This window comes from Schistocerca piceifrons, chromosome 10 (genome assembly GCF_021461385.2).
Source record: "Schistocerca piceifrons isolate TAMUIC-IGC-003096 chromosome 10, iqSchPice1.1, whole genome shotgun sequence".
In the NCBI taxonomy this organism is placed as follows: Eukaryota; Metazoa; Arthropoda; class Insecta; order Orthoptera; family Acrididae; genus Schistocerca; species Schistocerca piceifrons.
Genome location: NC_060147.1, coordinates 2,526,919 through 2,539,733, shown reverse-complemented (window position 1 = coordinate 2,539,733; position 12,815 = coordinate 2,526,919). Strand labels below are relative to the sequence as shown.

The 12,815-nt window shown below is 42.5% G+C and overlaps 1 protein-coding gene across 1 annotated transcript in view; it reads left to right on the top strand.

Moving 5' to 3' along the window:
* The window catches only part of LOC124719007, a 138,966-nt gene that overhangs the window by 81,763 nt on the left and 44,388 nt on the right, over nt 1-12,815 (top strand). The window contains exons 4-5 of the mRNA XM_047244676.1: nt 2,062-2,387; nt 7,145-7,336. Coding sequence (XP_047100632.1) covers nt 2,062-2,387; nt 7,145-7,336 — 518 coding nt within the window. The remainder of the gene's footprint in view (nt 1-2,061; nt 2,388-7,144; nt 7,337-12,815) is intronic.

The following is a 12,815-nucleotide window of genomic DNA, read 5'->3' as shown; positions in this document are numbered from 1 at the left end:
CCAGACTATACTTATCCTATTTTTGATAATGAGAGCACGTAATAACTTCTACTTCTAATTCTGCATCTACATCTAATCTAGTCGTACTCTGAAAACCACCGTGAAGTGCGCGGCAGAGGGTATGTCCAGTTGTACCAATTATTAGGGTTTCTTCTATTGCAGTTACGTATGGAGCTTGGGAAAAATGATTGATTGAATGCCTTTGTGTGTGCTATAATTATTCTAATTTTAATTCGTGATCTCCGTGTGACAGATATGTAGGCATTTGTAGAGTAATCATTTATAAGTCAGTTGTTGAAACTTTGTTAGTAGACTTTCTCAAGATAGTTTACATCTATCTTCAAGAGTCTGACAGTTCAATTTCTTCTGCATCTCCTTAACACTTTTCCGTGTGTCAAATTAAATCTGTGACCATTTGTGCTGCCCTTCTCTGTATCCATTCAATATCCCATATTAGTGCTATTTGGTACTAAATCTATGAGATCATTCCGTTTAACATCCCTACAATGATATGTCCAGGTATTTAAATGAGTTGGTCGATTCCATCTTTGACTCATTGATATTGTAGTCATAGGATACTACATTTTTTGAGGTGTGCACAATTTTATATTTCTGAACATTTAAAGCAAGCTGGCAATCTTTGCACCACATTGAAAGCTTATCAAGATCTGACTGAATATTTATGCAGCTACTTGCAGGTAATACTTCATTATAGATAATTGCATTATCTACAGAAAATATGAGGTTACTATTAAAATTGCCCACAAGGTTATCAGTACACGACATGAAGAGGAAGTTTCCCAACACACTTCCTTGGCACACACCTGAAAATACTTCTACATCTGATGATGATTCTCCATCTGAGATAACACCCTGTTCCCTCCCCACCAAAAAGTCCTCAATCCAGGTACAAATTTCACTCGATTCCCCCCAACGATTGAACTTTTGACAATAAGGATAAGTCTGGTACTGAATCGAATGCTTTTCAGAAATCGAGAACTTCTGACAAAGTTCAAACATAAATTCAAACTTTTCCAAAACTTTTTCTTCCTTCCATCCTTAATGTCTGACATTTAACACATTAACACATTTTGTAAAATAATCAGACATCTGGAGCTGTTTTACATATGTAAGTTTGTTTCTTTAAGGGATTCATTTTGGCTAGTTATATTGGTTTGATACTAAAGCTAAAAACCATTACGTAAACTGTCATTGAGCCAAAATAAACTTTTCATACACTAAGCATTTCTTCCAGTTATTGCTGTCAGTGTGGATGCATATAGATTCTGCTCCTTCTTTCAACTTTTTCCCAATAGAAATTTTGTTCCGATTTGTTTATGATTAGTGAGAGGGTACACAGTCAGTTAAGAACAAGAAAACGAGGCAAATTCAGTTGTCGTGCAATGTAGGTCATGAGAACAGAGAATTTGGTCGGACTAGAAAAGAACCGGGGCGGTCGGAAGCAGCTGCGACACAGACAGTACGAACCGACTCCTCGAGGATTTGCCAGATGAGATTGTAACCTGTTCACAGTGAATACCAGCCGTTTCTTAGCTGACAACCAGTTGGCCCAGTGAGTGTGGACGATGTGGGAGCTGTTCAGTCCACAGCTCGTGGTCTAGTGACTAGCGTCGCTGCCTCTGGATCGCGGGGTCCAGGGTTTGATTCCCGGTTGGGTTGGAGATTTTCTCTGCCCGGGGACTGAGTGTTTGTGCTTTCCTCGTCATTTCACTACTGTCGTCATCATTCGTGGCAGTGACTACATTGGATTGTGAAAAAATTGAAACTTTGTGCGGATGCTATTGACCGTGCAATTGAGCTCCCGACAAACCGCACGTCGTCATCGTCGTCCTCGTCCTTCTGTTCACCACTAATACTGACTTCGTTTGCGTCCACCTGACTTGCTGCTGTGCATCTTCTGTCACTGGAATTTGATTATGTGCCTCAGAAAAGACAGAAAGCATCTTTTTAAATGACCGGTAACGAAGTTTCTTTCTTCTTGAGGTTTGCCATTGCTTTCTTTGTAGGTGTTTGTACAGAAGGGGAATCGTTCGGTTGCAGGTACTGAAGACCTTGGTGGAGAAGTGCACCAGAATACACACACTGACGGCTCCCTACAAACTGCTGAAGTCTGAAAGGTGCTCGGAGGCCCTGTCGCAGCTGCACAACCTCCGTGTGCTGAATCTGGAACCGGAATACAAGGAATTCGATCGTAGCTCTACCCAGGAACCTTGTTTGGTGCGACCTCTGGTCAACGGATGCCCGCAACTAGCCGAGGTCGACTTTGGGTTTACGTATATCAATATGGAAGACCTGAGGTACTTTCTGAGAGCCAAGAGGAACACCCTCAGGTCGATACGCATAAAGTGGGCGATGGGTGGGACGAGGTGAGTGTTATTACCTGTCCTCCTAAGATTGTCTAACTTCTACTCGAAATTACTTTCGGTTGACGAGTGTGCTTCCCGTGTATTCGATATCTTCACCCTACACGGTACAACCTGCGCCTTTCTCGTTACGGTAAGTGGACTTTTGGCATATTTCTTCTCGCGTACGTATAAAGGGCTATTAAATACAGATTGTTATGTAGATAGCTAAATATTGCTACGATTCCTTTAAAAAAGCTGCAGGTCAGCTTTCGTCAGTTTGGTACGGAATTACTTCCATTCGTAAGTGACCGTGCCACTGTTTAAGCCTCCGTATTTAACAGTTGTACCCAGTTCAGTTCTGTGCAATTCAACAATACCTAGCAAGCCAGCCTCACCCGGGCATTTTGGGTTCTGAGTTTGTCGTGAAAATTATTCTGCACATTTCGTAGTGAAATTAACAGGCAGAATGTGTCATTTCCAAATTAGCACTTACAATTTAAGAAATGCTGATAATGATTCATTGCATAGACACAGCCTATGGATGAGGAAGTTTTCGAAACATGTATCGCTCAGGGCACCATTCTGGATCCATTACTTTTTCTGTTTATGTCTATAATATTTTACCATAAATTATTTCTCTTCAACTTGTTGGTGTACATTATTATCACCCAAAGTAGAAAGCAGCAACATTATGAGGCACTTAGCAACTTGTGTACGAAGGAGCTGTTCACGTTACTACGGGAGCTTGTACTGGAGCAGATACCTTAGTTATTTACTGGTACTACGTAGCTTCGTTGTGAAACGTTTGCCGGAAATATCTGTGTACATACTACGGTAAATTCCACAAAGCAAATATATCACAAGTTGGTCCCGCCAGTTGTGTCTTTAAATTCAGTATACTCCAGTTCCTTGACATAGTTTTTATTTTATTTCCACTGATAAATTAATGACTGTTGACAATTAACTGTTATCAGGAATCATTGTGACCTGGACTATCATTGTTTCATTAGTAAGCATCATACAGAGAGACACAGAAACTATAAAAAAAAATTATTCATTCCAACACGTGCAGATAGAATGTAAATATTGTGAAAATAATGTTCATAAAAATACTCGGTGAGCACATGTATTTGCAATGCTGGTAGATGATGCTGACTTTCAAACAGTGCGGTAATATCTAAGTGAAATAAATGTAACAACTGGGAAAAAAAATTATAAAAAATAACTCACGATCTTTGTTATCATCCAGCACAGAACAACAGATTTCGAGCAGTAACAAAAGCTTCACTCTGAAACACATAATTCGAGCTCACTACAATCACTGGTGTACGAACCTACTGAGTGGTGAACTGATAAACTGATCAGGCCCTGACTGAATTACAGCAGTCGGTCGGGAAGTTACCGTAGCTGTACCGTAGGAGCGGCTGCCGACACCTCCAGTTTAGTCTCGCAAGTACTCCAGTACTACACTCCATTCACTGAAATGACAGACAGCCTGCGGACACGACGAGGCATGTGACCGCAGCACTGCCACCGAGAGGTGAGCAATACGGGGCACACTTCACTCAGTTTGGCCACGTCCGTTGCGATTGTAAGTCATTAGTGTGTGATCTTAGAATCTGATTGTAAAGTTCGTCTCGTTTGAAAGCCCAGTTTTTGATTATTCGTGTGTCAGTGTCAGTAATTGTAATCACATTCGTCATTCATTATTTTTGTGGTCACCTAGTAGCTATCCCCTTTATTTCTATTTGTATAACATAGGAGTAAACTTGTCACGTTGTCCTCTGCGGAGACGGTGAGCGAGGCCGACTTGTCAGATTTGACTCTAACTGAGAAGTGATCAAAGAAGAAGTCATTAACTTCTGTGGAGAAGCACATGGCTCGTAATCTGTGTAAAATGGAGCTGTTGTATCCAGAGCAGTCAGTGACCAATATTGTTTTGAAAAAAACTTGGTTGTCACACTCTTCAAAGTCTCCCAAGAAAGAAAAATCATGACAAAGTTTCAGGAAGTATTGGTGACTTCGATAGAACTGCGATACGAAGGAAATTTTTTGTAACAGGTCACTAACAATTGACAAAGTGCTTGTGGCCACGATTAAAAATCCACATTTGAGCAACTTTCATATATCATTTTATTATCATACAGTTTTAAAAGAAATTAATTTTAAATACTTTCGGTGTGGATGCAGTAGCGTGCTAATAGACAGAGATGATTTCAGGGAGGCAGTGTCACCTACAAATGATAAATTGTTGAGAGATGAAGGAAGACCCGTCTATTGTTTGGACGAGACATGGCCAAATACACGACATACCTGAAGTAACGTCTGGGTGCATAAGTCCATAAAATCATCTAAACAAGCATTTCTATCTGCATTATCCACTGGAAACAGGTAAAGGTAAATGCCTGATTATCACACATATTGGGAGCAAAGCAGGTTTTGTCAGAGGCAGTGTGTGAACTTTCAAATCCAAGATGGGCCCAAGAAAAGTGGAGGCTACTGTGAGGAGATGTGCAACAGTACATTCGAGAAGTGGTTTGAAGACTTTTTCTTTGGCTTCAGCAAAAAGAAGTTACTGTTCTCGATAACGTGTCGTGCTATTCTTGTTGAAAAGAAGAAGTACCTAATCTGAATGCCAATAAGCGAGATATACCGGAATAACTAAAATCTAAAAATATTGTTATTGGAAAATGGAGTATTGAAGAAAGAATTACTGGAAATTGTTAAAAAAGAACAGAGTAGTGCACAAAGAATACGCAGTGGATGAAATGGCTGATGGAGCAGGGAAAACTTTTCTTCTAATTCCTCCATACCTGGTGAATTAAACATAATCGAGGTAGTTTGGGCCAAAATCGAAGGCTGTGTTGCAGAAAAAGACAGAACATACAAAATGTCAGAAGCTAAAGAACTATTAAAACAAGAAGTGACTGCAGAAGAGTGAAACAAATGTGTTTTCCATGTGATGGAAAAAGTTTAACCTCAAATGTGGAAATTAGACTGCATTATAAAAGAGAGAAAAGAGTGTTTTGTTATAAACTTAAATCAAAGCAGTTCAACTTCAACAGAATAAGTTTTATTCTTCCTTTACCATTATTGTAACCAAAATCACTTGTGTTTGAGTCTGCTATGCCACCTGTTGGGTTTTTATGACTTCTTGGATTATACTATAAGCCAATATTGAAATATAAGGTTTTTCACAAGCGACGTATGCTTCACTGCGATGTCAGCGTGACCGCCACGTGGAGAGTGTGCACGAAGGATTTTCGACACTCTGTTTTTGCTGGAACAGGTCGTGCGTAGTCACGTGAAACTGTGTCTGTTTCATTCCAGCTCTCAGTGAATAGACTAATGTGGAGATTTTCCACACTCATGTTATCCTCTGGACTCAAATTTTCCTGATTTCAGCACATAAATGGTAATTCCTATAAACATGTAACAATACCACTGTGGCTTTAGCTAAACTTCTGCACAGACTGTTCAGAATTTTTAACTTTTCTCTGTCTAGGATCACTGGAATTGTGTTTGTATCTTTTGTAGTTTGTCAAATGTTAATTCTAGATATCTGTTGCCCCCTTTTGCGTAAACCCTGTACTTTGACAAGAGGTCATCGAGCCAATGTAGTCTTTCGAAATGACTGTTTTTGCACGTGAGACGACGATTCACGGGCAATAGTAGAAGAGATGCTCCACACTGGCTCTAAATACACGTGGGTGTCCGATCGACTGACGGGCACTCGTCAATGGGCAATACCGGCAGCGTACCATTTACTTCTGAAGATGTCTCCCAAAACGGGAGACAAAGAGCCAGAGAAAAGTTTTATATATTGACCTCAGCTTCTCAGCCCAGAAGTTTAAACTGGACTAAACACCAGCTTCGAGAACCTACGTGTTGTTTACGAAGATGTCTCATACAAAGATTTTCATTTCGGCAGTATATTCTCACGAACAATTGTGCCTATATATGTCAATAATCATTTAAAGGCAGAATGTTGTAACAGAACTTTTTGTTTTACTTATTTTACTGAATTACATGAGCAAGCAACAGCTGGCAGCACTGACTTATTGGTCATCATGTACACACAATAAATAAATATGAAATGCCCAGTTTCTGAAGACAAAAAACAAAAAAGAGAAAAAACTGTATGTTGAAGCCTCAGCAGTATTAAAAGCTGACTTCGGAAACACTATTTCATCACCAACTTAATGTGTTAATATGTTGGGCCTTAACTCTCACCATTATGTCTAACGTATATTAGTATAATTTATCAAAAAACAAAGATGATGTGACTTACCAAACGAAAGCGCTGGCAGGTCGAAAGACACACAGACAAACACAAACGTACACACAAAATTCAAGCTTTCGCAACAAACTGTTGCCTCATCAGGAAAGAGGGAAGGAGAGGGAAAGACGAAAGGATGTGGGTTTTAAGGGAGAGGGTAAGGAGTCATTCCAATCCCGGGAGCGGAAAGACTTACCTTAGGGAGAAAAAAGGACGGTATACACTTGCACACACACACATATCCATCCACACATATACAGACACAAGCAGACATATATTAGTATAATTCATCCCTGATGGGTATACTTTCTGTGACACTAATAGTAATGATCTCAGCAGCAAATGATGCGATAGTGACAGTTGAACATGTTGTTGTTGCAAATACAGTATAAGAACTATTAATTTAGAGTTATAATATAAAGTACTCTGTTTCTTTGGTCTTTTGAAACGTGACGGGAGACGAATAATTCTGAAAGACCCCATTTCTGTTGTTACACAGCTGTGTCCCACCGTTGCTGGAGGCCTGCACCGAGTTGGAACGTCTGGAACTCTGCGAGGATGACGACTTCGAGATGGCCCACAGTATACCGAGAGAGGCGTTCACTGCCCTGGGAAAGCTGAAGAACTTGCAGGAACTCAGGATATCGATCCCTATTCGACTACCGCCTGGAGTTGCTCCTCTGGCATTTAAGTAAGTTAAGTGGTGAACATAAACATTTCTTGTGAGTGCTTAATGCATTGGGGATGGAGTCTATTAAAATGGGATAGGAGAGAAAAAGAGAAGGAGAAAGGAATATGCAGGTACTCCGGAGGGATAGAAAGTGCGTAGAGGCCGGGGCGAGGGCACCGTAGAGGTTACAGGACGGTGGAGGCCGGGGACTGGCAGAAGTCGGGCTAGGGGAGTTACAGGAATGGTAGATACGTTCCTAATCAAGTTCCTACCTATGCAGTTCAGGTAAAAATCCAGACGGCACGGGCCGCGAAGTGGTCGTCGAAGTCGAGCACACCGTACCGGGTGTGACTCTCGGCAGCCGTGTGGCCGCCGTCTCTCGGCCACAGTCGGACAGTGGCCATTTGCGTGGACAGACAACTTGTCAGTTCCGTGCCTACGCGGGATGCTACCTCTACATTCGCACTCTGCAAGCCACCGTACCCTGTACCACTACTACTCATTTCCTGTCCTGCTCCACTCGCAGATGGTCTGAGGGAAAAATGTACGACCTACTGCAGATCCCAAACGCTCGAGCAGGACTCGAGACTAGGTCGCACTAGTGCCCTATATGCAGTCTCCTTTACAGACGAATCGTACTTTCCTAAAATTCTCCGAATAGATGAAAGTCGACCGTTCACCTTACCTACCACAATTCTTACCCGATCGTTCCGTTTCGTACCGCTTTGCAGTGTTACACACAGATATTTAAATGATGTGACTGTGTCAGACAGGACACTACTAATGCTACATCCGAACATTACGGATTAGTTTTTGCTACTCATCCACATAAACTTACATTTTCCTACATTTAGGGCTAGCTGCCATTCATCACACCAACGAGAAATTCCGTCCGAGTCATTTCGTCTTCTCCTGCAGTCACTCAGTGACGACACATTGCCGTACACCTCGACGTCACTGGCAAATGACGGCAGGTTGCTGCCCACCCCGTCTCAGATATTATAGATATAGATTATTATATATTATATATATAGATAATAACAGAAGTCCCGTCGCATTTCCCTGGGGCACTCCTGACAATCCCCTCGTCTCTGACGAACACTCACCATTTCTATAATTTAAAGTGTCTTTGAGCCACTCACGTATCAGGGAACTTGTACTTTCATTAAGAGCCTGCAGTGGAATACTTTCTGAAAATCTAGAAGTATGGGATCTGCCCAGTGCCGGTGCCCTTCATCTACAGTTTGCAGTATATCACGTGAGAAAAGGACGAGCCGAGATTCACACGTGCGATGCTTTTTATAACTGAGTTAATTTCTGGACATGAGATTTTCAGTCCCTAAAAAATTTATTATATTAGAGCTCAGAACATGTTCAAGAATTCTGTAGCAAACAAATGTTAAGGATATTGGTGTCTAATTTTGTGAGTCAATTCCTTTACCCTTCTCGTATACGGGAGTCAGCTGCATTTTTTTACAGTCGAGTAGGCCTTTGCGCTGGGTGATTTGCGATAAATGCCGAGCCGTAGAGTACTCTTTGTAATACTGAATTACAATTTCATACAAACCTGGTGACTTATTTGTTTGCAACTCTTTCAGTTGTTTCTTTACACGAGAGACGCTTATTACTATGTCATCCGTATCGGGCTCAGTGCAGTGTTCAAACGACGGTACGTTCGTACGGTTCTCTCGTGTTAACGATTTCGTACGTGTGGAATTTAAAGCTTCCATTTTCACTTCGACTGCCACACCAGACTGGACATCGAGTGACCGGACGAAAGCCTCAGATACACTTAGCGAGTTTATGTAGGACCAGAAATGCCACACAGTGGTTGCAGGTAAGTACACAGCCGACGTGGCTGCTACCACAGGTGGCCCAGATTTTGATGGGGTGGGAAACTGGAGTAGTTGTTAGTGATAGGAAGTACGGAACAGGTCTCGCACGTAGGTCTATTACTGGGATATCGGCACGAGGGTAGGGTTTAGGATCGAGGGTGGAGTAGGAACAGACAGAGATATCGCGTATGTCAGATGAGCGGTGGGATACTACTGTAGGGGGGTCGGGGGAGATAGTGAGGAGGACATTCCTCATTTCAGGACACGAGAGGCAGTCCCAACCCTAGTGGTGATTCACTTGTTCCAATCCTGGATGGCACTAGTCACAAAGTGATCTGCTCCTTTGTGGCCAGTCGGTGGGTACGAGGGGATTGCTAGGTGACTGGGGAGAGAAAGTGCAAGGGATCTGTTTCTGGACTGGGTGGTCAGGTCAATTTCGGTCTGTGAAGGCTTCGGTGAGACTCCGAGCTCGTTTAAAGAGAGTCTGCTCGGCACTGCAGGTGGTAAAGCCACAGATGGCTAGGCTATACGTAAGGGATTTCTTAGTATAGAATTGGTGGCATCTTTCATAATAGAGCTTCTTCGTTGGGTGGTAGGTTTGAAGTGGACGGAGGTACTTACGGAACCGTACGTGAGACATTTGTCGTCACTGAGGAAGGCAGCTTGCTGGTCTGAGATGGAACTACACCTACTGAAATTAACAATATAATGGAAAGGATAGATTGTTACTCACTATAAAGATGCAGACAGGCACAGTGAAAAGACTGTTAAGGTTTAGCTGTAGGCCAAAATCTTCTTCAGAAAAGGAAAGGAAACACACACACACACATTCACATTCACATGCAACACATGCAGTTTTGTGTGTGTGTGTGTGTGTGTGTGTGTGTGTGTGTGTGTGTGAGGTGTGCTTGCTTGTATGAATGAATTTTTTTTTTTTTTTTAAGAAGGCTTTGGCCAAAAGCTAAATTGTAACAGTCTTGTCTGCAACTGAAAGTATCATCTTTATGGTGAGTATCAATCTATCCTTTTCCATATATTGTTGACATTCCAAACTGGTGTTTCCATTGTTAGATTCTGAAATCAGATATTAGATTGTAGGGTGCACCCAGGAGCACATACAGACTAAGAACCCAGTTAAGTAACAATGAAGAGCAAGCTGAAGTTTGATCATACAGAGGAATCAATGCCTAAAGAAGTGGGACACCGACATCCTGATGAATGATGTACCTTTAAAGCTTTCCGAGGCTCTAGTTACTGTGATCATGAATACCACAGTATTCTGTCAGTGACAGAAGTTGGACAGGTATAAGGAAGATAACTTTGAGGAAACCTTATGTAACATAAGAAATACTTAAATTAATTGACAAAAGGAGGTGATACAAAAATACCTAGGCGAATATAGGACTATAACAATAAAAATCATTAAGAACAAAATAAATAAGAAGGGCATGGAAGCCAAGGAATTATGGCTGCAGGAAAAATGTGGAGAAATCAAAAAAGAAATGGATGTTGGAAGGACTGATTCTGCAGATAGAAAAGTCAAAACAATCTTTGATGAAATTAAAAGCAAGGCTGTCAATATTAAGAGTGCAACAATAGGAATTCCACTGTTATACACTGCTGGCCACCGTAAATGCAACACCCTGAAGGAAGCATCCGAATCGAGTGAAATTTACACCATGGGTTTGCAGTGATGAGATATGCAACTGATTAGAATTTCAGCGCAGACGCACATCACGCGCGCCTGTGGCGCCACCTCATAGCGCCATTTAAGGCTTGACGATTTCAACGAGTGTACGTTCGGCACGTGTGTTTATCTTGTGGTTGTTTCACAAGATGATCAGTTATGCCTCGTAGACAACAGCGAACATCTTTTGATCGAGTATCCGAGTTCGACAGAGGAAGGATAGTGGCTTACCGAGATTGTGGATTATCAACAGAGAAATCGCTAGTCGTGTTGGACGAAACCGAACAACTGTAATGCGGATATGTGACCGTTGGATGCAGGAGGGTACGACGGACTGACGTGGTCGATCGCATTCACCTCGGTGCACCACTGCACGTGCTGATAGGCAAATTGTGCGCACGGCAGTGACGGATCGCTCAGTGACATCCCGAACCGTACCACAGCACATTGCATCTGTAACGCATCATCCAGTGTCTGTGCATACCATTCGACACCGTTTACAGCAGAGTGGTCTGTCCGCAAGACGTCCATTGCTTCGTCTACCATTGACGCAGAACCACAGACGTCTCCGTCGCCAATGGTGTGATGACAGACGGATGTGGACGGCAGAATGGAATGACGTTGTCTTTACTGACGAGGCACGCTTCCGTCTGCAGCACCACGATGGTCGGATTCGAGTGTGGAGACACCGTGGAGAGACGATGCTGGACAGCTGCGTTATGCACCGCCACACTGGTCTTGCACCGGGTATTATGGTATGGGGCGGTATTGGATATTACTCTCGCACGCCTCTAATACGCATTGCCGGTACTTTAAATAGCCGGCGCTACATATCCGAGGTGCTGGAGCCAGTTGTCCTTCCTTCTCTTCAGGGCTCGACCACAGCCATATTTCAACAGGATAATGCGCGACCACACGTGGCACGCATTGTCCAAAGGTTCTTCGTCAATAACCAGATAGAATTGCTTCCCTGGCCGGCTCGCTCTCCGGATCTTTCGCCGATAGAAAACGTGTGGTCCACGGTTGCTCAACGAGTGACCCAGATTACATCCCCAGCTGCCACACCAGATGATCTTTGGCAACGTGTGGAAGCTGCTTGGGCTGCTGTACCCCAGGAACACATCCGACGTCTCTTTGACTCAATGCCGAGACGTGTGGCAACGGTGATCTCCAACAATGGCGGCTACTCTGGCTACTGATTCTGGCAGGAACCACATGTCACAGACGTCTGTAAACGTAATTATTTGATACTTGGTCAACATGTTATCTAAAAAATAAATCTTGTTGTGCTACCTCTTGTCTTTCTCGGTGTTGCATTTACGGTGGCCAGCAGTGTATGTAGAGAAGAGAGTGAATATGTGGAAAGAGTACAGTGACAGCATGTATCACTGATGATGGGAATGAAGAAGAATGGTAGTTGGTATGAAATACGTAGCAGATCCGGTATTAGTTAGAACTTCAGATTGCTTGCTGTCAAATAAGGAAGAAGGGGTAGATAACACTTCTCTGAAGTTTTTGAAATTATTTTTGTAAGTGGCGACTGAGCCATTATTCGAGTTGGTGCATAGAATCTAAGAGTTTGGAGACAAACCACCCAACTCTCTGGAAAAATATCACCCACACAGTAGCAAATATAGCGAGGACAGACAAGTGCGAGAACTGTCGCAGAGTCGGTATAACAGTTCACGCGTGGAAGTGGCTGACGAGAATAGTGTACAGGAGAGTGCAAAAGAAAACTGAGGATGTGTCGGATGAGAATCAGCAGTAGATAGGCAGTTGTGACATAATGGAAGCAAGACATAAGAAAAATAAACAAATTTTTGTAGGATTTGTTGACCTGGAAAAAGTGCTTGACAATGCAAAATGGTTATGTTCTAAATTTGGAACACAATAGAAGTAAGGAATAGCAAAACACATAATATACAATATGTACAAGAACAAAGAGGCAACAGTGAGAAGGAAGATCGAGAGTGAAGCA